Source organism: Poecilia formosa, unplaced genomic scaffold, assembly GCF_000485575.1.
Source record: "Poecilia formosa unplaced genomic scaffold, Poecilia_formosa-5.1.2 Scaffold123, whole genome shotgun sequence".
Lineage (NCBI taxonomy): Eukaryota > Metazoa > Chordata > Actinopteri > Cyprinodontiformes > Poeciliidae > Poecilia > Poecilia formosa.
The window spans coordinates 360903-388746 of NW_006800062.1; the positions used below are offsets into that span (position 1 = coordinate 360903).

Sequence of the window (27844 nt, forward strand, 5' to 3'; positions counted from 1 at the left end):
TGTGTGTGTGTGTGTGTGTGTGTGTGTGTGTGTGTGTGTGTGTGTGTGTGTGTGTGAGAGTGAGTGTGAATTGCATGACTTGCAGTGTGTGTCGGTTCTGTCTGCAGAGTCATGTGCATGGTGACGTGAAGATGTCATGTGGCTTCTTTGTTTGCTGCTTTCTCTCTGCTTGGTTAATAAAAAAGTCTCCTATTTTTATGACTATAAACTAGTGAAATAGTTGGCTTTCTGTGAAAGAAAATCTGCCCACAGAACAATGTGGCATGTTGAAATCTGTTCAATGCTTTGGTTTCTCGTTTATTCCACTGTTTCTTGGATAATGCATATTGAAAGCTGTTTGTGTTGGCTGCTTTTGTTGTTGTTTTTTGTGTTTTTTTGCTTTTTGTCTCAAGACACGAAATGGTTTAAAATAGTGAAAGACATGCTGAGCAGATCACAGCCTGCAGGTCTCTTCTTATGTTGTAAGAATGTAAAAGGGACACTTACTTACTGATGTCCTGATTTAACTGAGCACTCAAACATAACTGGCTGATAAAGCCACACACTCCTCCTCCTTACCCTCCCCCCCCATTTATCATATTTGAATATGATTCGTTTTTTGTTGTTTTTTTTACCACTTTCATCACATTAAATCAGCAATCTGTGGATCTTTCCTGAATCACTTCCTGAGTCAGGTCGTGCTCTCAGCTCGGTGCCTGCAGGTGAAACTGTCTTGCATTATAATGTGATTTTAAAGGACAGACCTGTAAGGCTGGATATACTGAGAACAAGCTGTCTTACCTCAAAAGGGATCAAAGTTCTGTTCTAATTCTTGTTTGGCAAAAAGCTCATTCTTTTGACTGATGGCATTGTGGGAAAGATGTTATTGTATGATAAAGATGAAGATTTTTATATCTTATAATATTAAAAATGGAGTTGCTATGACAAACTGTGTCACTTGGTTCTTTTGTAATTTCATCTTTAAATCCAATGTTTTTTCTACATGGAAAAAAAGCATATAGTTTCTTTTAAAGAATATAAAGCGTTTCTGTCATGGATGAACTCTGCACCCCTGGAGTATTTTTTTATTTTATTTTTTGTTTTGTAGCCTTGAAATTCACAATTTTCTGGTTGTAATGTCAAAAACGTAAGGTAAAAAAGTGAATTGGACTAAACTAAAATGATTCTGATATAACTATAGGAAGATGTATTCCAAATCTGAAGATATGATTTCATGTTTATATTTTAAGGCCTCTCTAAATGTGTCGGTGTATTTATTTATTTATTTATAAGGAGCCGAAATGAAGAACCATGCTTTTTCCACTGATGACCACTAGAGGGAGACAAAGGGCAGTGCTTGAATTTTGAAAATCCAGGCCTATGAAGTTTAACGCATCCCTGATGAACAGAGCGCTTTCCAAAACTGAGAATACTGTGTTGATTTTCAACTCGGTTACATTTAATGAAATAGTGGCTCTGTGGGAAGAGAAGTCATTTTGTAGTCCAAAAGTTGTAGGTTTGTTTCCAGTTTCTGTCGATGTGCCCCTTGGCAAGGCACTTGACCCCAATTTGCTTTTTGCTATGTGTGTCAGTGTATGAATGTATGCTCACTTGTGAGTGTGGATGAGCGAATGTGGCTTTAGTGTAAAGCGCTGAGTGGTTTTATCATTTATTAAGCTTACTGATGAGTTTTTAGGATTCTCAAGGTTGCTGCAACAGGATTTAGAGTAGAATCGTACAAATCATGGCGTTCTTGCACAGTGGAAGCAGCTTGTAATACAAATATGAAGGAATGTTTTCAGGATGTTTTCATTGTATTTTAGCTTTCGTCAGAATGTTGCTGCTCAGTCTTATTCTTTCCCCTCCAGCCTGAAAGTTAGCACATTTTTCTACCTGCTGCTACCCGTCTCTGTCTGCACAGCAGCAGTTCCTTATATAACTGCCATCTGAGTAACTGCTGCTCATAATGCGGGGGCACCTATAGAGCCCTCTGAAATCGTTTGTGCTGAGCAGATGTACGCCAGCGTTTCATGAAATAAATGCCTGTGTCTGTCCTCAGACAGCAATGCTCAGTTTATATGCCTCCGCTGGGCCCTGGTCTCTGTGCACTGACGTCAATGTGCCAGTAACTCACAGTGCAATGAATGACTTCCAGCTCTTTTACGCCCGCTCCCACTCACACGTGCACACAGGCTGACTGACTCAGCCTGCTGCTGCAGCAGGAACAGAAAACTGGTATTGATTACAGGGCAGTGGAAAAAGGAACAGCATTGTTTGTCTGCCATCTCAGGAAGAATAGGAAAGTGGTGCTTTTTTTTTTTTGCTCGTCTTGTCTCCTTTGTTTATATTACTGTCTGTTTTCCTCAGGTTCTGTAACAGTGGAAGTGGGTGGATGTCAGAGGATGCTAGTCTGATAAGCTGTTGAAGGGAAACTTTGGGGACATTATCGATGTTTAATGATGCCTCATCAGTTGAAACATTTTTCTCTTGTTGATGTGAGTTAAGATTTCAACATGCTGTACATAAAGCTGAATATTTATGCTCAATATCCCACTGCAGCACACAGTTATTTGGTAATTTATCAGGTTTATAGCCTTGGCAATTGTTACCCATAATTCATTTTTACTTGCACAAACACAACACTGCTGTGTAGCAAAACCTCAACTGTTATTGCTTTTTTTGTCCCTGCAGTACCCAAAGTAGATTCCTGTGATATATAACAATTTACATGTTATACATAGCATGGCAACTAAACTGCCTGAACACATTTCAGTGCAGTTCAAAGTCCTTTACATGATGCAATCCTAACACAATCAGCAAACAAAAAACATCATACTACAGTGGCAAGGAAAAGAGGCAGCCCAGACTAAAACTAATGATGTTCTAGTTATTGTTGACCAAAGGCAGGTCTAAACAAATGTGGTTTCCAGCCTTAGTTTAAAAGACATTGCAGTTGCGATGTAAATAGGAATACTACAGGCACTGTATCTATTGAGTTCATAAAAAAGTTGATCTGGTATCTATATTCCTGCTGTGTTTCTTCTTATCCTCTTCCCTGAAGGCTCCTTACTTATTTATCCAGCTGGATTATGTAACAGTCTCACTACATGACTGCTAAGTACTCTGCTGCTGCACATTTCTGGCGTCTCAGATGGACAACAAAAAAACCGTGTCAGCCAGAGATGGACCAGATAATGCAAAGGCACTTTAATGTCCTCATCCTCCACACGTGCATGCTCAAAATACAAACACATGGCAGATTAAAATAATCTGGAACAGAGAGTTTGGTTTGAGGAGTGGAGGCTTTCACGTCAGTTTTAGTTAGGAAGGGATAAATGGGAGATTTGTGAGGCGGGATGGAGATAATTGTATTTTTAGAAGGATTTGGCACATGAGAGTAATTGCACTTTATCATGGAAATTGTACCATGTAATTGTTTTTCCTGAAGCTTTCAGGGGTTTGCAGGAAAACTGATTCTTAACAGATTTTTGCCGTGGTAGAAGCTGATGAGTTATGATATACAGCAAACAACTCAGAATTGTTCCCTAAAGGAAATCGTTTTTCTGTCGTATGAGTTTTATCACACATTTAAAGAAAGGAGGATATTTTGAATCTGAAAAAGTAATAAATAATGTGATCAAAGATTAGCTTTATTACTTCAGCTTTATTGTCATGCAATATGAAAAAAGAAACAAAGCAGAAGAAGAAATCTGATCAATTCTTTTACAAGATAAATTTGATGGTTGTGTAAGTAGGAAATAGAAATTTTACAGTAAAATCTAAGCAGATCTAAGGTCTGCTCTTGAAAAAGGTTTTCTGCTCTCCAAGGAGTTTAAATTTATGCTCCAAAAGATGAAGTCAGGGCTCAATACTACTGTATTTTTTCTTCTTTTTTTTTTGTCTGTTTCAGCAGGAGTGCTGCAGGCGCTGTTCAGAAAATAAGTATTTCATTAAAAGTTAAAGAAATCTTTCTGCATAAATATTTCACGACACCTGAAGCTTTTAGAAAAGTGGAGCTTATATATATGTTCACTTATTTCTTTTTTTTTTTCAAAGTTAGTTGGTGCAGCTTGTGTTCAGGTGTCCTCAGTAGTTTGGAAATCACTTTAGTCAACCTGAGCTATCAGAACAGCTCTGTGGTTAAAAAATGTTTTCATCCCCAATCAGTTTCCAGGGAAGGAGTCGTCATGAGGGCTCAGCCAAACAAAAGCAGACAGTGGAAACCTTCAGGCTTTGTCGCACTAAAACATTTTTATGCCTAGAGTTGCTTTCACATTCAAGGCTTCAGACATCTTTCTGCTGAATAAATTGCAGGATAAAAAGCCTTTCTCTACAGTTAAAGATATTATCAGTAATGAATTATTTTAAAAACTTTCCCTATATTTATAAATTAGCAAAACAAGATCATTCATATAAGTTATATGCTGACTTCCATGTAGGCCAGAGAGAAGAATACTTCAAGGTTACAAAACGCTTTTATTCTGAAGGTTCAGCACGTCATCGGTGGATAATAAAAGGTTCTGAAGGGAGAGCAGCTCCTGTACTCGGATCCGGGTTTGTGTTCAACATTTTTAATGAAACCTTCACATTAATTTAACTCCTGGGTGCTGTGCAGCCACCTTTGCCTAAAATAAAAACATTTAAAACAAAACATTTGTAAAATGAATGAAAAGCTTTAGTCGAATTAAATTTGAATTGATTTGATGCATTACTGCTATATATGTATTCTTCCAATTTATTTCTTCTTCCTTTATTTTCCTGCCATCTTTACTTTCAGATGCATATAGTCCATCCTTCCCTCGCTTTCTTTGCCTCGTCTATTTTTTGCTGTTTTCTTTAACACTCCCTCTTCACTCTGGAGATTAGTGAAGCTAAAAGCAAGAAGAGAGCAGCCGCAGCACTGACTAATGCAACGCCGACCCTGAGATAAAAGCAAAGAGCCGAGTCCATGAAGACACGCACAGCCACCTCTGACCCACTGAAAGCTTCATCTGTTTCCCTTCACCATGAAAGAAGACATTTATTGAAAACACTCATGGTTTAAAACACAGCGCCGTTCCCCCTCTCATCAGTCTTGTGTGTATTTTAGTGAACTTGAGCTTTGTCTTACTTAATTCATCATCTGTGTCCTGCAGCCAAATCAGTCAATATGTCTAGACTGAATGTAAGGTTAGCTTTTAGAGCCTGTGGCAGAAAATTGAAAAATGAACTTAGTGAAGATGATGTAATGAGTTAGAGCCTGATGTGAGCAGCTCAAGTTCACATCCAGACACTTTGATGTAGATTATCCTGATGTTATATAAAGCAACAGATCAAACAGGCACTTTGCAGCAGGTTTAGGTTGACATGGTGCAATACTGTTAAAAAATTTACATAGATGGGGTTTTAGTCATTTTATTTCAGCTTTTTTTTTCACAGATAAAAAAATTAACACAAAATTATTGCGTGCACTAGTTTGAATTTATCGTTAAATGTCTCCAGTCCCAACAGGAACAACATTAAACTTAAATACACACACAAAGTTTTGCTGTTCATCATAAATGAGACAGGCGTCTCTAACAGCTAAAGGAACATAAATGTGGAGAAAAATTTTTATCGTTTTATTTATGTCAAATAAACAAAAATGTTTCTAAATTCTCAATAAGCAGAGCAAATCATTACCAGCATTACAGAAACATCCTTATAACTCCAGATCAGCTTTATGCATTTTTCCACAGACAAATTATCTTTGTTGGTGAGTTTTGAGGTCTCCTGATCTCCTTCCACAGATTCTCTGTCAGATTCAAAAAGATTAATATTACTTCCTAAATGTTGGTCAAATTAAAATATTACTTCAAATCTAAATCTGCCAGAGATGTAAACTGTTTTGATGTTAAGTTCACATATGTCCCCACAAACATCTGGATTGGTGTACCTTAGGAATTTGCAGAGAATATACTTTTGGTAGCAGCAATAATACATAATAACTGGAATGACTGAATGTGTGACGATCCTTCTTGACAGAAATGGTAGAGATTAGTTAATTTTCTGGCATCAACTTGCTTTTAAAAATAATCCACTAATCTTTAATTGGCTGAGGTCAGTAGCAATCTGATTCTTCTGTGAAAAACATATTTGGTGACTGTTTCATAATCTTTTAGTGAAAGAAAGAAAGAAAGACTGCTTTTTGTTGAGCAAGAGAGTATGATGGAGTAGTGGCAGTGAGCAGTAATGCTGTGTAATCAACTGATTAAGGGAGAGATCAAGTGGAGCATCACCCCTCCCTCCTGCTCTTGGCAACTGATGTCAAGACTGTGTTGCTATGGGCAACCGTCCGGGCAAGAGAGAGGAAAATGGAGACACCACCTGGTGTGCAGGATGGCAACAGAGAGGCTGAGAGAACAGAAGGGAAGAAACCTCATGTCAGAAGGACACTGAAGTCAGATTCTGAAAGCGGAGCTCAGGATGATGACGAGGGAGAGTCAGACGGAGGACACTCAGCCTGCCAGCATCAGCAGCCGGGAGGAAGGCTGGCCAATCACCAGCTGACATGCTCAGAAATGCAGGAGCCAATGAAATGCCAGCAGGCGCCCTCCACAGCACAACAACTCGGATGCAGAGGCTGCACAATCTGAGCTCGGATGTCTTATTAATGAATGGAGCGCTTCCTGGGCTGCATCGCTGCACGTCTCTGCTGCTCTTTCACCTGAAACGGGAGGATGGAGAGGAAAATCAGCAAAGATGGAGGGAAAAGCTGTGCCAAGACTGTGAGAGGGCGGCGAACAAACCCAGAGAGCCCTGATGAAGGCTCGGCTGAGGACGTGGCAGCAGCTTTTAAAGGGACGGACTCCCATCCTGATCCAAACCTGCCGGACTCGTCGTCCCCATCACCGTCCTCCTCCTCCCCTCTTCCTCAGCCCGCCATGCCTCCTTCCGTGTCTGCCTCTACTCTCCTGGCTCTGGCGTCTCCAGCAACCAGGCGGTCCATCTCCATGGGAGACTTTCGGAGGGTGACAGGGGCTCTCTTGGCCGGTTCCGATCCCCCGTCCACTTCTGCCACGGCCCCCTCCTCCAAGCTGGTCACCCCCAGCTCCAGCATGGAGTTCGAGGCGGCCCGGCGGCGCCTGCTGGAGGTGGAGGAGCGGCAGCGGGTCATCAGGGAGATGGAGCGGCGGCTGGAGGAGCTCAGGGAGATGTTTGTGCGGTCCGAGCAGCAGGTGGTGGTTCACGGGGAGCTGGTGTCGCGGATAACCGGTGCGGCCCAGCAGGGTGAGCTGTACGTGGCGGAGAACACCCAGCGGGTGAAGAAAGGCTTGAAGTTCAAGAAGCACCGACCCACCATCGTGTTTTCCTCCATGCTCGGACTGCGCACGTGCCTCCCCTGGCCTGTGAAGCTCAAATAGGACGTCAGATACTGACCTTTCACCCATGACATTAGAAATGTGCTTTACATTAAATAGTGAGGGGTGGAGCTCCATCCTTTAGCTCTCAGTGACACGGCTGCTCTCCAGTTACAACCTTACTGCTCTTGAATCCTGAGGCTGGTCCTTCAGGGGTTAGAGTGCCTAAATATCACAGAGGCCAGTAAGGAGCTTCCGGTTCAGTAGATTTCTGGAGAAAACTCCCTGGCTAGCTGGCATTAGTGCATTGTGTACGGGATGTCGTTGTGTCCTAGTTGCTCTCACAGCTTATTTGCTGCTTGCAGTTATTATTAGTGCTTGCTTTTGAGAGATTCATGTCAAATTCATGATGCACAGATGAGTCAAGGGGATGTGGGAGGTGAGCTCTGCTCTCTTTTCAGGAGGTTCTGCTGCACTTTAACTTCTGCAGCAGCGAGGAGGGTTATGTAAGCTTATTGAAGAAGGGGCAACACAACAGTGTAGATCACTGAACTATCTGCCTGTGCAGCTCATAAAGGGCAAAGTGAAGGACAGAAAGGTAAGATGAGACGTTTGCTGCACTGTTACATAAAACCGATGCAGACAGATGCAGAAATAGAAAATGTAATTGTGGGAAATGATTGAAAAAATGTGCCTTGGCTTCTCTGAGACTGCTCATCCCACTGTCATAGCAGCATTAAGGAAAGACAGATAATAGGGGGAAAAATCATGCTGGGACACTTCCACCTGTGGCCTCTTTTTATCCTGTCACCTAGCAACCATTTATTCCTCCATCCTAAATCCTCTTCCACAAAAAATGCAGAATGTATCCAGCTGAGAGCCCTGATTACTCTACTGTGGCAGGGATTTAGTAAAACAAATGATAAACATCAAGATTTATTATTATTATTATTATTATTATTATTATTATTATTATTTCTGCTTCTGATGATCGGGGGTTAGATTTGAATTACTCATGCATGCATCAGCTTGTAAATCTTAGCTGTGCTAACTCTGCTGTCTTAATGAAGAACAAGACGATGATATGAGCTACAGGTTTGCTTCTTAGAATGCAAATATAACTTTAAGTGCACAAAAGACCTCACTAATATGGAATCATAGTGGTTGTAGCAGGTTTGACCAATTAAGTCAAGTGTTTATTTACATCATGTTGCTGCATTATCTGTTAAGCACAACACATTTGTCCCATAATGTTTTTTTTTTCTCATTTCTATATATGTTTTTGTCTTTGGGTTAATAGTGATTGACTTTTTGCATTCTGTTCCTCTCCTTTGATGTACACAGGTATTAATTGCATCAGGGATGTCTCGTTTGGGCATTAACAGGTTATGTAGTGATCCACACTCAGTCTAGGTTCACTGTTTGTCTGGGTAAAATGTCCTGACAAACACCCTTTTTTCTGCAGTAACACGATCCCTGATGGTGCTTTGCTACGAAGAACCAGAAGCCAGGCTGCACAACAGGGAGACACAAGCTTTGATTGTATCACCACTTTCACTAAATGATTCATTCCGTTTGTGATTCTTCTTTCTTTCTTTCTTTCTTATTTTCTTTCTTTTCTTTTTGCTTGCTTGCACAAATTTAATGGATGTTTTAGAAGCATCCACTTCATGTACTTTTATAGAGTTAAGAATAACAGAGGAAGACACTAATGGGAGACCAGGTTGCCTGTGTTTGACAAAATGCATTTATAAGAAAACTATGATGCATGTAAAGGATGTGAAGACTCTCCACATGAGGCTGGTTCACTTCAGTAGGAGCTGGATTTGGGTCATTGCTAATTTTCACTTGAAGGGCTTAAAAATGGAGTTTGTCTGTGTTGCTTGGAAACACTTAAAGGAGCACTCTATCAAATAGTTTGTCAAACAATTTATTCACATTGTGGATCTGAGACTTTTTCAGAACAACATTAAAAGATACAGATATTTCCATACAGACTGACATTTTAAAACAATAAAACAACAGAATTTTGTATTTATTTTAGCTGGTTATGTGTTTTATGATGACAAAAACAGATAAAAAGATCAGTTGGTACTGCAACATGTGCATGTCTGCCTCATATGGGTTTTACTCTGGTTTGAAGGACCGTTTAAATACAATTTTACTGGCAATCCTGTTGGACATGCTTCGCTTAGTCCCCAGTGAATATTAAGAAAATCAATAATCCAGGTCTCACATGGGTCCTACTTTTCTCCCAGAATTGTCTTTTATAAAATCTATTTTGGCATTTCTCTGTAACCTGTGAGAAATTTATCTGCCAACCCAGATCCCAGTCAGATACTAGCTGGGCTGTTTGGCTGAAAGTGTTTTTCAGTGTTGGATGCAGTGATGAACTGTTCTGATGAACACAACGTTTAGAATATCTTGTTTTTCCAAATTGTAACTAGAAAACAGTTATTTAGGGATTGGAACAAGTAGCTGGTTGTCCTCTAGTTTAAACCAGGAAGTTACTCATATTCTCCATTTTTCTATATGAAGCAAAGACGACATTAGAGAGAATTTTGAATTTACCAGTGATACTTGTGGTTTTAATCTGAGAACCGTTGTGAGAAATAGCTGGAGTGCCTCTTCATTCAAAGAAAATGTTTCTCTTGACCTACTGATACCCACGACGTCTTTCTCCTTGAATGTTGACTATTTAGCTCAGCATTATACATGCCCAAAGTAAAAAAAAGAAAAAGATGCTTTCTGGCTTTGTGCACATCTATACCAAACATTAGTGTAGAAAGGCTTTATTTAATAACATGTATTTATGCTCCTGTATATATAGAGCTACGTGTACATACAGTTGGCCTGATTTGCTGTTTGAGATTTTTCTGTTTTGGTCTTTACAGAAAGGATGGTACTCACACAAACAGCCGGACAACATTTACATATGGGCCCCATATGGGTAGAAATAATGGGTCAAAGATGGGATTGTATCTATGTTACATACTGACTTCATTTTAATGTTTTGTTGCAGAAGAATATTGGAACGTGTGGGGATTTTCTTTATGGGACCCAGTTAAAACCCACATGGGGTGCCTGAATTTCTCACACATTACCCAAAGATCTCTGGGCCCACATGCAGAATGAATGTAATGTTGATTGTTGGGTGTTTCAGTATTTTTTCTGAACACTGGTTATATAATATTTCCATTTTGAACCTGTGGCTAGTATTTACTTTGATGAATTTGGAACCTGTTACCACAGCTCTAGCTCATTTAGCCCTTTACTCACATCAACACTGACTAGCCACAGGCTCAAAACCACCTTTATGAAGTTTAACACTTGAATGTTTGAATAATTCATGTTTACTTATGCATACCAGTTATTTATTTCTTTAAAATTTGTGTGATATTCTTATGGTATGTTTAAAAGCTATAGCTTTTTTCCTCAGTTATTATTGACTACAATTAGAGCTGCACACTTCAGCATCATCTGTTTTTCATGAAAAAAGCTTTATGATAAAACGTTAATTCATGTTCTGCTTTGGGTTCCTGCTTTGTTTAGTTTGCAACAATAAATTTCTGCACAACGCTACACAATTATCAAAAGACTCCTCTCAAGCTTATCTTTTGAAAGATTATTTGTTGGCAACATGATACAATTTATTAATAAATTAACTACATGACTTGAATGTTGTGGGGGGAAAAATTCTTGTTTCAGATTTATATGTTTGGAGTAGGCAAACACAAAGGGTTAAATTTCACATGCGTTGCTTGAGAAAGGAAAAGTCTCAGGACTATTTGGGTCACCTTGCAGCGTTTCCCAGCAGCTTGCAGGGCATGGTCAGCAGAAAAAAGCTCTTTGACGTAGCAAGATGCTGCACGCCAGAAGGAGGAAGCTGTAAAAGCTGCATCAGCCACAAAGATTTAGCAGGCCTTAACTTGTAATGCTGGCCCATTAAATCCCTTTCTCAGCTGATTGTTTGGTAAAGGGAGGGTTTGATAAAACAGAAGTGGGATGCAAATGGAAGAATTAATGGAAATATTACCCCCTTCTGAAAGCTCTTCGTTGGAAGCGAGGGTTTATGAAGTTACATTAAGATGATTATTCCATTTTTCATAAGAAGCATTAGCATTTACATGGAACTTACAGTTGAAGCCTGGATGTTTACACACATTTTATGAAAACACAAACATCAAAATACACTTTTAATGCTTTAAATCAGTTAGAATCACTTAAATACTGTTTTATGCATTCATATGTTCAAACAATTACATGCAAATCTAAATATTATGGAAATGTCCAGCCATCACACCGTCCAGGAACCAGATGAGAGGAACGCATTTTGGTGAGAAATCTTTGAACCAACCTGAGAACAAGAGCAAAAACCCTGAGAAAAAAACTGCCAGAAGCTGGAAAAGTGGTGCAATTTTCCAAGTCATGTTCCAAGTTAGGCTGAATGGTCACTCAGGAAGGAAGAGGTCGTTACGCTGAAGGCAAAAAAAAAAAAAACAATAAATAAAAAGGGACCAAGCCCTTAGTCTTTAGATACATCACTTGTGGTCTGATGAAATATGAAATGAAAATTTAAATGTTTGGTCTTAATACCCAAAGGTGAAGAAAATTTGGTAATGTCTAAAAGTCAGAGTGAAAACAGTGAAGTATGAAAAATCTCAAAAATATCCAGCAGGCGACAAATGGGATTTCCAAATGGATGATAATCCTGAGGATCCCACCAAATTAGTCACAAAGAGGCTTGATGTGTGAGCAGAACAAAAAGGTGTGTGAGGATAATACCTGACAAATTTTCAGCCGTTCTGCTGGGGAAAATTCAGAAAAAATTATAATACTATAATGCAAAATAGTGAACCTTTCAAGGTGAGTGCTGTTTGTATATATGGTAAGTGCCAATGCATGACACAGGCAGGCCTGATGGGGAGAGAAGCTTATCTGTGCTGGCAGAACAGAGCAGGCTGCAGCCTGATGGCTCCCTGTGCCGGCTGCTTACGTAAGTGACAGGCTGGAGTTTCATCATTCTGACTTTCGGATAGCGGGTCAGAGCAAAGTCACATCCAGATGGGTTTAAAACGAGGCTGCAGGGACGACTGTCAAAAGAGAGGCCTGAGGAGATTTTCCTCAGGAATGCATTCAGATTAGAGACGGAAAAAATGCACAAATTCAGTAAAAAATGTCTCTAGATTTAAAACATAGACATATGTTAAGCATTTCACAATTATGGCAAATTATTTACAATTCTAAATGTATATTTGAAGTTTATTCTCACATGATTTTATTCTCATGACTATTCTCAAAATATGACTTATTACGATTTTATTCTAATAATTAGATTTTCTTGTAATTTTATGACTTCATTCTCGTAATACTGGCTGTTCTCAAAATATGACTATTTTCATATGATTACGACTCTATTCTCTTTATTTTGACTTTATTCTCGCACTGTATTCCCATAATTTTATGACTTTCTCATAGGAAGACTATATTCTTTTAATATTATGACTTCTTCTCGTAATTTAACGTTTTTATTTTTTCTTGGTATGTGAAATTTGGAACCTGTTATCCGGAAATCTTCAGACCTCAAACCCATGAGAGCCTGAGTTCAGAAACAGAAGCCAGCAACCTGGGCTCAACTCCAACGCACTAAAAGACAAAAACGTGTCTCCACCAGTTGGGATTGTAAATAAGATTAATATGCAGAGTGTCAAAAAAAAATACAGAAGTTAAAATGAATAATAATTAACACTGGGAAAATGTGAACTTTGCATGAATTTAAGAATGTAGAAGGAAAACATACTGAATAAATAAATATGCCCACACTTAATGAATAATGTAACTAACGTTTTTAGTTTTAGCATCTGTTGTGCAAGTAGAAACAAAGATATGACTTCATTTACAGCAAAGCGCTTCATTAAACATGTTTAATGCATATGTTACAAACTAAAGCGAGCTCATTTCTTGTTTACATTTCACACAGTCCCCACTGAGAGTGACAATCTGCTGCAGTCATCTGTTCCCTCACACTTCCATGTTTCTCTGCCTCATAACCAACACAGTAACCGGATGATGTGAACAGAAATAGCAGACTCCAAACCAGCTTTCTAAACGCTTTTACCCCCTTACTGCATGTCTGTTTAAGTTAGAAAAATTCCCTTTTACACCATTATTCTGACTCCAGCAGTCAGGTGGATAACCAAAGCAAATGTTGCACAATAACATGTGATGTTACGTTAAAAAACAAAAAGTAACACTGTCCCTTAAAATTCATATCACGTGGGAAAACAAGCAACATATAACAATTATTCAGGATATATACAGTGCATGTTGAAAGTGGGCACAATTAAATGTTTGTGCTACGGAAAAAACCCCGAGACCGATATAAATAACTTTCAAACGTTTTCCACCTTTAATCTGACATATTTTATATAGAATTCACCCTATAAGCAAACCTGGTTGCATAAGTATGCAATCCCTTTATTGAATCACCTTTTATTTTATTTATTTTGAACAAACAAAAGTAAAATCAAGGAAAAAGAAAATAAAAGTTAAAACTAATTATCATGCCCATTTGACATACAATTTTTTATTATCTGTTCGATTTCATTCAGCTTAAAGAAAATTTGAACCAGTGAATATAACCAGTTATAATGAATCTAATTAGCTGGAAATACAATGTAATTGTTCCAAAGGGATTTTCCTCACTATTTAGTGAAAGTCATTATTGGCAGAGTTGTTAGAAAGTTTTAAAAGGATCTCACTTTCAAGAGATAAAACGGTATCATTCAGGAGAAGGGTACAAAACAATTTACTACATCACATACGAAATAGAAAACTTGTTGAGGTTTAGAAACTTTTTCTATAAAAAAGGCTTTTTTATTGAAGAGTGGATTAAAAGCAGTTAACATTTTATTATTATTTTTGGTTGTAGTACAAAGTTTTTAAGACGAGAAACAATTGACAAATGTAGAGATTTTACAGAAGAATTTTCTTCTAAAAGGTCTTTCAAAAACTTTGAAGCAGAAGATGTTATAATCTTATGAACACAAAGCTCAACTTCTGGGCCTCACCAAAAAAACAGCACGCCCTCACCAAAACACAGTGGTGGCAGCATCATCCTGTGGGGTTAGTTTCACTTCAGATGAAACTTGGTGTTTTTGTCAAGAGGGATGAAACTGCCGTTCACTAAAAACCTTAGACTGGCTAAAACTGAGGATGAGAAGCAGGTTTATTTCATAACATCACATTCAGTCCAAACATCTAAATTAAAGGCAAAAATGGCAGAATATTTGAAATAACCTAATGAATTAGGTTTGTGTGATGATGTGACACGTTTTCAGAAAAGCAGACAAGGCAAATATGACCAAATCCAGATGTTGACACCCTTACCAAAGACTGAAAACAAAATAGTATTAGTTTAAAGATCTATACACTTATGCATTTACATTACTGCAGTTTGTAATATTATCTTCTACTAATAAATGTATTTTCCAGCTGAACTGTACAGGATATTTCTCACATTAAAGGTGGAAAAACTTCATGTTTCCTCTTATTTGCATATTTTATATAACCAGAACTTGGCATTTTATTACGAGCATGTCCTCGCCTTGTATCAACTTTGTGTGTTAAGTTTGACCAAATATGTACAAGAAATGGTGTAAATGAAAATAAATGTGCATCATTTACTCATAAATATCCTTTCTCCCACAAAGCTTTCTGACTCCTGGAAGCTGACTTGTGTGTAAGCGTGCATGTGTGGCATGAAAAATGTGGCCTTACAGTGAAAAAACCTCGAAGAAATTACTGTGCTGGGGTGCAGTTATTAGCAAGTCCACTTTAAGTGCCATTTCCTGGACGGACAGAGGGACTTCTTATATTTATTTTTCCCTCCAACACGCCGCTGTTACTCCAGGTTCTCCGGGGACTGATGCCTGGAGGCAGCGGGAAACAGGATCCCGGCCTCCGTCTGCAGCCAGCCTGGGCCCGGAGTCGCCGCGGCTCAGCCAAAGTTTCAGATCTCTCGCTGGGCTACGCAGACATATCGACGTTTTACTGGAGACAGACTGGCAGGCACGATCCGGACCAGTCTGCGGCAGATACTGGGCGGGTCTGAACCTCATATGACTCATTAACCTGTGATTTCAAATCCTTGTCATTTTCAGTTCAGAGTGAATTAAAGCAGCTGACTCCTGGCTAATTAAACATTTACAGCTCTCCCAACTCTTCAGAGGATTCCTCTGAAACTTAAAGTGCCTTCAAGAGGTTTTTGTCCTGCAGGGAAATTTTGCCTATATGCACAAGTCTTATATCAATACAGGCAGCTTATATATCTGCAGCCCAAATGTTTGATTAATATTTAAAAGAACATTAAAGCAATTCACAGTCATTGCTTTATCTTTGCAACTGCAAGTTTAAGACAACAAATAAAAGTTTCCAGTTTCTTTGTTGCTTTCTGAGATGAGTAATAGTCCCCTAAAAAAGACGATTTCGTCGTGCAGATGTCCTTTGGTCAGTCGATCCTGTTGTGAAAATATTCCCAGATTACTTGGATCCATGAATAGAACAGTATTTCCTTTCCCACATGTGGTGATGAAGTCCAAACTAGCATCATTCTGTTACTTTGTGCACATAGTTGACAGGAAAGGTTCCACTCCTGGAAGGGTCACCATCAATATGGCCGACCTGTCAGGAAGATGAGAAATGCAATGTTTAAGTTTCTCACACTATAAAAAACTCAATTTATGATAAAGAATTCAACATTTTCTGAATGTCATTTCAAAACATGTGTAAAATAATGAATGAAATGTCTATGATAAGCACATTAATCATCAGCTGTCAGTTAAAACTATCAGTAAATATAGTTTTGTAGCACATAGCTGAGAAATGTTAAGTAACCAATTATGGTAAATCTGCAGTGCTTTGCACTGAACTTTTTATCATATTACAACCACAAACTTTAACACTTTTTCTGATTTCATTTGTCCACCGACACAAGTTAGTGCTCAATTATGGAATGGAATCAGAATTTCCTAGAAATCTGAAAAGTATGACATGAATTTGACTCTGATGCCACCAAATAAAACCCAGTTCAACTAGCTGCCCTGTGAAGTCGCCTAATTAGACGTTTTTGTCAATTCTTCCTTCCAAAAAAAGCTCAACCTCAGTCAGGTTGGATGGAGAACAGCTGCAAACATCAATTTTCAAGAGTTGCAACAGATCTTGAATTGGATTTGACTAGGCCATTCCAACACATCATTATAGTTTGACTCTATTCTAGCTGCCAGTGTATGTTTAGGGTTGTCAGTTTATGTGGACGGCCTGTTATGGTAGATTTATATCTGTGCCAAACTTTTCCATTTTCTGATGATGGATTGTATCGTGTTTAGTGAGAGAACAACTTCATTCCTGGCCTGACTTCCAGTACTTTAGGATTTATGGTGCTTTTTGTTCACTAATGTTCTCTAGTGGACAAAAAGCATCTATAAAACCTTAAGGTTTATAGATTTGTTATAAAACTTACAAATCTATAAAACCTTAAGAGAGGAGCTGGATTAATACTGAAATAAAATCTTTACACTGTGTTTCCAAGCCAGGTGACTTCTGAATGTAATCGTTTGCTCTGGGTTTCAGAGTTAGGAATGCAAACAATTGATAGTTTTATTAATGGTTTATTAATAGTTCATGGGGGATTAAGTATTTTAAGTATTTTCTTCTTTTCATCTTTTCCTATTCAGCAATCTAAGAGGTTCCTGTTTTATATTATAAATATATTTAAGTTTAACAACGTAAAAAAACACAATTTTCTGTTTAATCAGCCAGAGTTGACACAAAATGTCGTTAAACTTTAGTGATGTGCGTCTTTTTGTAAATTCAGCATATTGAAAATTAGCCTTTTATGTTATGGAAAGACAGTCGGAGATCTTGATACAAGAGAAACCCGGGTTTTTAAGAAAATCAGCACTTCTTAATTAATCATTAGATGATTAATCAGATCAATCAACTTTAGATCAACTCATTAATCGATAACTTGCGTCCCTAATTATAGAAGAGGATTTGCATACAGATGTGTGCCAAATGTTTCAGATTTTAATTTGTAAAAAATGCCAAACATCGTGGTTGATCAATACATCGAAGGTGGTGGTTGTAGCTACAAAACGTGAAGAAGTTCAAGGTGCATTGCAAGTGATTCATTAGGGAGCAACACTGAACACAAGTTATTCTTAAAAATTCAGGTTTTTTAATGGATGATTTTATTTTAATAAAAAACAAAATTCAACCATTGCAGAGAAAAATATGTAGCTTAAAAAGAAAACTGTAGTTGCACTTACCCACCAGTGGGGGTCATTAGTGGCTGTGACCACAATGACTTCATCTTTGAAGAAGGCGAGCTGCTCGGCGCTGACCGCTCGGCAGTCCACCAAAGCCTTTACGCGTTTCTGTGGCCTGCTGACCGAAACCTGCATGAAACGAGGAACACCATGAGAAGAACCTCTCTGGACCGGCCGGCTGAGCCAAACACAATAAGGTGTCTGTGCGGTCGCACCATCGCATTCCTGCGGGAGCGAGGACCACAAGTCACAGAGGGGGAGGACGAAGGCGCTGGAGACGGAGCCGAGCCGTTTCCGTTCCCCACCAGGCTGCAGTACAGCTCCTCCTGGCTGCCCACGCAGGGCGGCGCCAGAGAGCCCACGTTGCCCTTTCCGAAGCTGCCGCCTCCGGTGCTGGTGCGCCGATAGGAGGTGGTCTTCTCTGAGCTGATAACACCACAGGAGGACAGTCAGGGGGTTTTGGTATTAACAGAGGAGACTCAAGAATTTTAAATTTTAACTGTTCTTTTTTTTTGTTGTTCTGTGTGATTCTCCAGAACTACTGGTAGTTAAGAAGACCCTTAGCATGATGCTACCACCTCCATGCTTGGCAACTAGTACAATTTGGGGGTGGAGCGATATGGCTTGAAAGTAAAATCTACAATTTTTTCCATATAAAATTACATTTTAATTGATCAATTTTCCAAAACTTGCATTTATTTCAGACATCCTTTCTGTTAGCTGTCCTGAATACAAAATCCAAATAAATCTGCATGGCACTGAATAAACATTTTTATTCTGAGGATAATCTGGAGCTCTTTTCTCACCTGACTGGTCCACCGTGATTCTGATTGGATGCCTGTGAGACACTTTGAGGGGTCTGGCCGTCCCAGGTCTGCCTGTGCGATCTTTGCAGACCTCCGTGTCCGTGTGAGGACCGTTGGGCTCTCCCACTGTTACTCTGGGTTTCTGTAGTTGACGAAGAGGAGCCGTGTTTCGTTTGAGTCTGAGGACTGGACGAGTGGGACGACGAGTTGGAGCAGCGGCGCAGGATGTGGGCTCCATCCTGGGCTGTTGTGACTGAAATCTGCGGGTCTGAGCGGCCTGGGGAGGAAAACGTATCCGATTCTGAATGTCTTCATGGCAATCATGACTTTATTCATGCAATACATTTATTTCAGTAAAGATTTTTCCCAAACTGATATAAATCAAAATTTGATCTTGTATTGAGGCGTTGCAGTAAAATAGTTGGCAACAACTAAGTTTCCATTACAAATGTGTGCAAAACTTTGTTGATGTTTAGCCAGCGAAAAAAAAGAAGCCATTTTGGAATTGTGACGTTTATATTAAATAAGAATTGCAATTAACATGTGAATGCATTTATTAATTCGATAAGTCATTAAGAAACATCCTGAAACATAATCCTCCAACTACTTCCTGTTGTCTTCTTCGTATTTTCCGCTGGTTGCAGTTTTGTGAAATACATCCATTTTGATATCTCCGAAAAACCGCCTCATCCAAGCACAAAAATCTTTATCAAAAAAATGTGTGTGTTTTTTTTTTTAATTGGCGTGTTTCCATTAAACAAATTTATTTTTGAAATTTCAATTTGAGGAAGTTTCTGGTCAATGGAAACGCAGCTACAGTGACTTACCTCTTAGGACTGATTTGGCTGGCAGCGGTGGTGGCAGAGATGCTCCAGGGGGGGCGCTGTTGGCAGGAGGATTCTTGTACAGGAAGTCCAGATTCTCATAGGTCTGACAGGGCCTGACACCTGGACTTGTGCCATTGCTGGCTGTCCACTGGGCAAAGGCAGATCCGCCACCTCCGTTTGATGGAGGAGAGCGGTTTTTGGGTAACGGACTCACCTGGAGGTAGATGGAAAGAGAATGCTATAAAAATCTCCACCGTTCTAGAATCTTCTTTGGCTAAGAGTCAAGCTCAGTAACTCAGTATTTGAGTGTGTGTGTGCGTGTGTGTGTGTGTGCGTGTGCGTGTGTGTGCGTGTATTTACTCTCTCATCCAGGTCATCCTCGCTGTCATAGAACTCCTGAGACTGACTCTCCCACATGTACTCCACATGGATCTGAGAGTTGAACTTCCCACTTTGGGCCAGCTCCAACTGAAGAAACACACACATGCATTAACAGAACAGAAAAGACATTCTGCAAGGAAACGATCAATTCTACGGAGGCCTCTAGGGGAAACAGGGGATTCCCCCCCTTTGCGTTACCTCACAATAATGTATTTACTAGTTTGTAGTCGTTTCATCTTGAACACTGAAAGTTTAAGGTTTTCCCATGTATGTCTCTTGTTTGTGAGATATCAACCAGTTTTTTGTGCCAAAAAATTTCACTGATGATCTTTATGTAGATATTAAATAGACATCTGCAATACTACTGCGGACTAACGTAAAAGAAAATATTTCTCCGCTGGCCTCTAGGGGGCTCTGTAGCACAAACTCCTTTAGAAAACTGAACTCATTGCTCTGGTTCAGTTTTTTAAAGGAGACCTGCTCTCGGGTCACACTCTTTAGTTTCTCCTGGATGACTCAAAGCTGTTCCCAGGTCAGCTATGAAGCATGTTCTGGTTCTGATCTGGAGTCTTCATCCCTTAGGATGTGACTAGAAAACCTCCAAATGGAGGCTTTCTGTTCATATCAAGCTCAACTATTAAGCTAACCCAAACTAAAGGAAACCATTTTTTTGCATGTATGGGGGAAAAAAACATTTTTTAACATTCAGTTGTTTCTACATCCTGTAATCCAAGGTTATTCACATCAGGCAGGATGTGACAGAAGCTAAGCCTGATTCAGTGGGGGCTGATGGCCGGTAAGAAAATAAAAGCGGTTTATAAATGATGTACACTGGGGCCTGCTGGGGAGTTTTCTTAAGGCAGGGTTTCCAGCTGTGGATGTTGTGCTTTTTGGTTTCACTCTTCGCTTTCTGGTAGGTATTTTAATGCTGTAACTTGAGCTCACTATGGAGAATCGACGTTCTATTAGCATTTTATTAAAATCTTTAAAGATGGAGGGAAAGCGTGCGCTCACCAGCTCAATGCAGTGAGTGTACTGCAGCCTCTTTGCGATGTCTAGAGCCGTTTCTCCGCTTGAGTTCACTACAGAGAAAACAACAGTAAGTACATGAGTTTTACTCCTCCCTTATGGTAACAGAAGGCTATTAGTAAAGTGCCTTGCAAAAGCATCAATACCTCTGATTTTTTTCACATTTTGTCCCATAAAACTTACCAGAGGAAAAGTCAGGAGGAAGTTGTAAAGTTTAAAACAGGGTTAAGTTATAAAACAATAACACAAGCTGGTAACAATTCACAGAGCTTTGTTCAATGATTTATCTAACAAATTGGATCGATTGGAAAATGATGGGGCAAAACACAAAGTAATCTTGGATGAAAACCTGTTAGAAGCTGCAAAAGTTGTGTGACTGGGAAGGAGGGTCACCTTCGATCTGGACAAAGAGCCTAAACAAACACCAAGTCGGAATGCTGTAGATTAGGATGGTCAAGTCAAAGTCCAGATCTAAATCCAATTGAGTCTCTGTGTCTTGAAAACTGATTTTCACATCCCATCTAACTGAGCTTGATCTTTTTAAAGACTGGGTGAGCATGTCAGACTAAATGTGAAAAGAAAACAAAAATTGAAAACCATGTCTTCTTTTATCCGACTTCGTAACGGTCAGAAAAGCCATCACAGTTCATCGTTGTAATGTGAGAAATGTGAGAAAGTTCAGGGGCCATGAAAACGCCAGGAGGTCCTGCAGTCCAGTGACATGTACCTGCATGAATAGAAGCCTTTGCTTTGAGAAGCAGCTTGAGTGATTCAGGATTGTGGTGCAGGACGCTGTAGTGAAGAGCCGTGTTCCCTTCTGTTGTTTTCTTCTCCAGACAGTTGCTGCATAATAAACAAGCCAAACACACAGACGGTCCTAAGCTTCACCTCACTGCTTTGACAGCATCTGTGAGCAACAGAGAATGGATCCGTATCTGGGTCTGACCTGTTCTGACAGAGGAAGTCCACCAGCGCCAGAGAGCTTCTCTCCTCCAGACGAACGGAGAGGTGAAGAGCCGTTTCTCTGACTCCCTGCAGGAGGAAGGAAACGGCTCTGGTTCAGTAATGGTTCTTCACAGAAGCCCCTGCTTCATTTACAACAGTTTAATCTTCTCTCCATGATGTTCTGGATTTTTTTAAATGTAGATATTTTATGCTTGCAAAGCATATTTGATGAAAAGCAATCATAAAAGAATGGTTTTAGAGGTAGTTGTGTTTACTAAAAAGTGATATTACTGCACCTGCCACATTTTTTGTAACATTTTCCCCTGATCTGACCATAAGATCACTAAAATAGATTTTGGTTTATTTGAAAAATTCAGACTCAATGCAAACTACTCCCATAAAAACTGAAGCGGCCAGTAAACTTTTCACCCCGACTGTATATTTACATGCTTTTTTCTGCCCAGTCTGGTTTAGCTGCACCACTGATCCAGATATTCTCCCAATGAAGCTTAAATTAGAGCTTGATTTTGCAGCAACTCTTGTATTTTCATGCTAAAAAGTGAAAACTCTCCTGCAGTTTCATCTGTTTACAAGAATAGCAAAAGGAGTGGCAGCATTGCCTCCCCAATTCAATAAGCTCGTCTCATTTTCTGTCCAGAGACACGAGCTTTGACCTACAAGCTGAAACAATAAAAGCAAGCCAACCAACACAAACAAACAACCTCTCACAACCACAAAGTAAATCACACTCCACATGCTGCTACAGTCAGCCAGGAAGCGCCTGAGAAGTTTAGAGCGTGATTAAAGAGAAGAAGAAGAGACAGAGTGGGGGATGGCAGAGGAAATAATAGATGAAGACATGAGGAAGGAAAAATGTGGATTAGAGGCTAAAAGAGAGGGGAGGCGTTTGAAAAACCATTCCAAAGTTTCCCAAAACTTGACTCACTTTTTTACGACGTTATATGTGAGGGAATTCGATTTCCCTTCAATTTCAACACCAGTTATAAAGAAAAAGAAGCACAAACTTTCTGAAACAAACCGGGTTACCTGGTCTACCAACTTTTTGTTCATTTATATCAAACGCAAGACATTTTGGCTTCATGACAAGAATGTGAGATGCGTGTTAAACTCGAGGCTCAGGGGCCAAGTCCAGCCCGCCATAGCTTCTGGTGTGGCCCTCTCGACTCCAGACAGAGGCATAAATAGACTCTTCAAGGTAACTTATGTGTTCAAATAGTATTTTATCGATATATTCTGACACAACCGGCCCTTGTGAACAATCATGAACTCGATGTGACCCAAAATGAAAATGAGTTGGACTCCCCTACTCTCCCAGGAACAATAAATGACCTTCACCTGTCCTTCAGGGAGCACCAGCGGCTTGGCCAGGTCTGTTCCCTCAGCATAGAGCTGCAGAAGCGAAACAAGGTCCCGGCTCCTCACCGCGTCGTACAGGCGACCCGGATCCGACTCTTCCCTGCGGAGGACGTACCGACGTTCGGCATACTTTGCCACTATGTACTCCTTCCTGGCATTCCTGTACGGTGAGGGAGACTCATGAAGGACGTGACTTTATACCAGTCAGATGTTTGACTGCATATGCATCAGGAACTCACATGTCACTCTGTGGTAACGGCTTGACAGAGTCGTTGGGGAGCCCTGCCTCCATGATGTCATTAAACCTGGTGTTGCCAATGCTGACGGCCAACTGAGGAAACACAGGGAAAAATCACAAAGGAGCAAAGTGAAGGTATGTCTGGGAAACGCTGGTATTTAATGTTTTGATCTGGACAATCAACAAGTGTAGATTATAATATGCTGCGGTGAGTTTTTCTAGTACCAGTAACTCTGAGGTGCTGAGCAGATCCAGAGTGAGCGACTGAATCCTGGAGTAATGGACTCCCAGATCTCTGTGGATGCCAGAGCATTCAATGCATGTCAGGATGCCCAGGTTGGTGGACAGCCATGTTGGGTCTGATGCAGAACAGGAAAGCACCTCAATTAAAACTGCAGGCATTAGATGCAACCCAGTGGGTCCAAACATTTGGCCATGGAGACCAAAAATATTTCGTGATTTTTTTTGGTCCATCTAGAAGGAATTAGGGAGTCATTATTTCTTCAAAAAATGTTTTCTAGGAAGATTTTAAAAAATCAAAGATTTTCATGTAAAAAAAAAAAGACAAGTTGTGTCCTGTGCATAAGAGGCCAGTGCTTAAGGGAAACATGTCTGCACCATTTTTGAGTTGAAAAATGAATTTCATATTTTGAATCTAAATAATAAATTATTTTTTATCTAATATATCCCAATTTTTTTTTTAGATATTTTCTTTCAAAAACCAACACACAAATAGTTCTTCTGCAAATAAAAACAAAAAATATTGGGATTAAAGAAGCTTGCACAAAACAAATAAATCAAACAATGAACCATTAAAATATTTTTGATGAGGGACCAGCTGACCTGGCGCCCCGCAGTCTGCACACGCCTCGTTTCCTGGCATCTGTCGCAGATCTGCGATGATGGACTGTGAAAGTTCCTGCAGGCCACTGTCCTGCACGTGGAGCTGATCTCCTCCCAGCGCCGTGTTCAGGGCCTGCTCCTTACTGTTCTGCAGCACGGACACCCAGCTGAAAGAAAAACCCACACAAACCTTTAAGGAAATGCCACGTTTCGCAGTGAGACAGTGGGAAAGCTCTATGTCCACAACATCAGATGTTTTACAGCGCGTGTTGCGCATGTGTTTGCAGTTCATTTACTGATCAGTCAGCACCACTTTTACTTTCTCAGCTTTATTAGTAACAAGACCCATACTGAGCCACATCTGCAACTTTGTGAGCTTCACAACGTCTTTGCTACAAACTGTTTTCATCTCTCTTTGACCCCACAGAAAAAAAGAACCTGTCAAGAGGCCCATAGACCAGGGAAAAGCAGGGGACATTTACACACCCCCATCCAAAACCACATCAGAACACACTCAGATTCCTCACTAAGCACGTCCCACCCAGAACCAGCTGGGACCAGTGAACCTCCCAGCCAGTACACTGTATGCTTCACTTATTCTGAGCTATAAAAAGGTAAGATTTTGCTTTCAAGCATCATTTTAACAAGAGATATACTGTGAAGTTACAGGATTGGCCTGCCAGAAACTCAATAAGCTCAAGCACTAAACTGTTGTGCTAGCAAACAAGACTCCTCGGTGTGGAAGTTGCTACTGAAGAAAAAGTTGGTCAAAGATTAAGTCAGAGGAAGCACAAAAGGCGAAAAAAGTTATTTAGAATAAAGGACATAATGGTTGTTCTTTCATTCAGCTAACCTTAAACAGATGTCAAAAGATAACAGGACGGTCAAACACACAAAAGATGCTCTGCCTAATGCTTTTAAACATTTAACCTCTGTCTGCCATGGAACATGATCCTAAAAGTCACAAGGCAGACTTTGATCCTTGGAGGCCCATCCTGCACTGCAAAGAGAGAAATACCAATCCGAACAAATTAATTCAATATTTGGAAGTGTGGCTGAAATGGACTGAATGACTTTGTTCACTTCCTCTGCTGTCGTTGCTACAACTAATGGCAGAGAGTAATTGTAAAATGGAGCAGAAAAGCCACGTCATCATTCACAACTCCGTCTGTTCTCTGTTTGGCCTAGTGGAAAATCTATTGGAAGAATCCAAGTGAATGGGAGAAAGCCCAGACGGTGCTGTGAAGACATATTTGAAAGAAGTGGAATAGTGTCCATGCTTGTCTTCCCATAATGCAATAGCTGGCATGCTTCCTAATGTTTTGTCAAAAAACATCTTAGTTAGCTATTATGTATGGGAAAAAATGTAAAAGTCACCCACACATTCTGTTTTAACTTATCCAGTTCAGGGCAGAAATGTTTCCAGAGTGAAGTCTGCAAAACATCCTCCTTACACAAACCTGAGCTTTATATTTAAGAGCCTTCCTTCACTTGTCACAACTTGTTTCTAAGGTAGTAAAATATAAGATAAGAACTGAATAACATTCAGCTGTATCCCACAGAGGCTTCGGCACTTACATCAGACATTCCTGCTCATCGTCTGCTTGGAAGTGATAAGTCCGATTATCTGGAATAAACAAAAAATAAAAAGTCAAACAGCTGGTAAACTTGTTGGAAGCTCCATACAAATTAGTTCCAACCCATTTAGATTTCATTTCATACATTTTAGGCAAAAATAAACATACGAGTAACCAAATCAAATGTCCTCCGGTCCTCCGGGTTGGGCCGCACCTGACAGGTCAGAAGGTTCAGTTTGGCTGGAGGTCGATTGATCTGAATGAAAACAAAGCTTCATCAGGCTTTGACTTAAGCTTCATTTTCTCATTTGAATGAACAAAGTGAACTCTTTTATTCCTCACCGTACTGTGGGAAATAGTCAAGTATCCAAATTTGACTCCACATTTCCTCCTCTGCCAAACTTTCCTGATCCTAGACGGTTAAGAGTGTAAAAAAAAAAAAAAAAAAGGTGTTTTATCAGTGATCTAATGTTACTAGTAGGTGTGATTTGTGGTGAACAGCACTGCGAGATCCTGAGCCAACCTGTACCTCTGGTTTGGGTAGATCTAAACAAAGTGTTATCAGATTTTATAACTTCATTCCTGTTTTCGTCAACTCAGGAGGTTTTATTCTCCTCTGGTCTGTCATTTATCCAACTGAACCACATCCTCTCTCCTATCTCAGGGTAATCTAGCTGGGTGTGTATTATATGTGTGTGTGTGTGTGTGTAAATGCTCCAAAAGTTGGATCTGCTTGTTTGCCAATAAACTCCAAAGGAGGGGCCCCTGCTGGACTCTTCATCCCATAATAACAAAAACCACATGGTCCAGACAAAGCTCGACTTCGCCCCTCTCCCTCTTTAACAGGCTCAAAAATCCTCTAATTGTTTTAAGTTGCATTTACAGCTTTAAAACAAATTGATTCGAGAGACCCATGATCAAAAGTACCAACCCAGTTAATTAATTAAGAATCATGAAAAGCCAGATCAGTGTCAGGTTGGTTACATAGCTGCACTAAGCCCAAATTTATCCTGGTATTCAAGCCCATGGAGAATGGATGTGAACTTCTGACAAAAACTGTATGTGCAACCCTAATAAAAATCGATTATTTATTGAACCCTGATGAGTTCATTGTACCCGTCGCTCTTCTTTTGAAGGAAGCCAGATTTCTCAGTCCCATATTTCTTGTTTCCTTGTGGCTGGTGGATGCTGTAGCCATTCCCAGAATTCTTCCGGTTCAGATACTCCTGGGATACGAAGACAGTTTAAGAACTTCAGTCAAAACGTTAAACCAGTTGGTGGTTAAGGCATCTAACGTGTGCAGCGTAGTTAGAGTTCTTATATTTTGCACCAGGTCAGCAGTATGCGATGTGAATTTGTGTAAATAAGTCAAATTAAAACATAGTGTTTTTGGGTGTTTTTCTCATATTTTTTTTTTTTTCCATTTAAAGTATTTAAATAATTTTGCAAATGGCCTAGTTTGCTTCTATGTTGATGATACAATTAACTATACAGAGCATCATATTTATTTTATTTAATCTGCTCAACATTTTCAAAGTCTGTTATCCACTTTAAAATGGACATTTCATAAAAATAAAAAAAAACTAAATACTTAGATTTTTTCCTGTTGTTAACTAATAACTTTGTATTTGCAACATTAGATTTAACTCATTTGGTGAGGATTTTGTTTTTATTTTCATTGAAATTTTTGTTTGTTTATTTGTATATTTTGAGTCCAGAACGCATTCTTATTGGATGTTAACTATAATTATATAATTTACTTGAAATTGGCCATTTACAATGTAATTCCTTTAAATGCAGTTTGAAATGAAGTGTACGGGATAAGATGCTGGACAAAAGTGTTTACATCCCTCCCATTATAGTTGTAGTTTTTCCATTTCTTGTAATGCTCAACTGTTGTTTTTATGTGCATAAATATACATGAACATTTATATATTATATATATATATATATATATATATATATATATATATATAAATAAAAAACAATTAAATATTCATCCACAGTTGTGAATTTCTTTGAATCAGGATGGTATTTTAACTGTAACTCTGTGGTAATTTGCATGCTTCAATTTGCCTGCCAATAACCGTTACCTGAGTAGTAACGGTTATTTGTAATCATGTTTTTTCTCCTTTCATTTATTCAGTGTTTTATTTGTTCATCTGCTCATCCTGACCTGACAGAAGACATTCATT

The 27844-nt window shown here is 39.4% G+C and overlaps 2 protein-coding genes across 2 annotated transcripts in view; one reads left to right on the plus strand and one right to left on the minus strand.

The window, feature by feature from the left end:
• Window positions 1-5470: 5470 nt before the first annotated feature.
• LOC103144274 (TMF1 regulated nuclear protein 1) lies at window positions 5471-10977 on the plus strand. The gene has a single exon (XM_007561172.2). It carries the CDS (start codon window positions 6678-6680, stop codon window positions 7359-7361), a length of 684 nt encoding a protein of 227 aa, XP_007561234.1. The 5' UTR covers window positions 5471-6677; the 3' UTR covers window positions 7362-10977.
• A 3205-nt stretch (window positions 10978-14182) lies between these two features.
• The window catches only part of asap3 (ArfGAP with SH3 domain, ankyrin repeat and PH domain 3), a 32077-nt gene continuing 18415 nt past the window's right edge, over window positions 14183-27844 (minus strand). The window contains exons 10-26 of the mRNA XM_007561106.2: window positions 26766-26875; window positions 25992-26061; window positions 25818-25905; window positions 25651-25699; window positions 24073-24239; window positions 23455-23588; window positions 23231-23322; window positions 22971-23151; window positions 21616-21701; window positions 21397-21512; window positions 20655-20722; window positions 19620-19727; window positions 19260-19473; window positions 18433-18709; window positions 17842-18052; window positions 17627-17755; window positions 14183-15980 (exon numbers count right to left, since the gene is read on the minus strand). Coding sequence (XP_007561168.1) covers window positions 15906-15980; window positions 17627-17755; window positions 17842-18052; window positions 18433-18709; window positions 19260-19473; window positions 19620-19727; window positions 20655-20722; window positions 21397-21512; window positions 21616-21701; window positions 22971-23151; window positions 23231-23322; window positions 23455-23588; window positions 24073-24239; window positions 25651-25699; window positions 25818-25905; window positions 25992-26061; window positions 26766-26875 — 2175 coding nt within the window. The 3' untranslated portion in view covers window positions 14183-15905. The remainder of the gene's footprint in view (window positions 15981-17626; window positions 17756-17841; window positions 18053-18432; window positions 18710-19259; window positions 19474-19619; window positions 19728-20654; window positions 20723-21396; window positions 21513-21615; window positions 21702-22970; window positions 23152-23230; window positions 23323-23454; window positions 23589-24072; window positions 24240-25650; window positions 25700-25817; window positions 25906-25991; window positions 26062-26765; window positions 26876-27844) is intronic.

What these genes read in the sequence shown, in the direction of transcription:
- LOC103144274 (XM_007561172.2), top strand. Translation starts at nt 6,678, where the DNA reads ATGGAGAGGAAAATCAGCAAAGATGGAGGGAAAAGCTGTGCCAAGACT.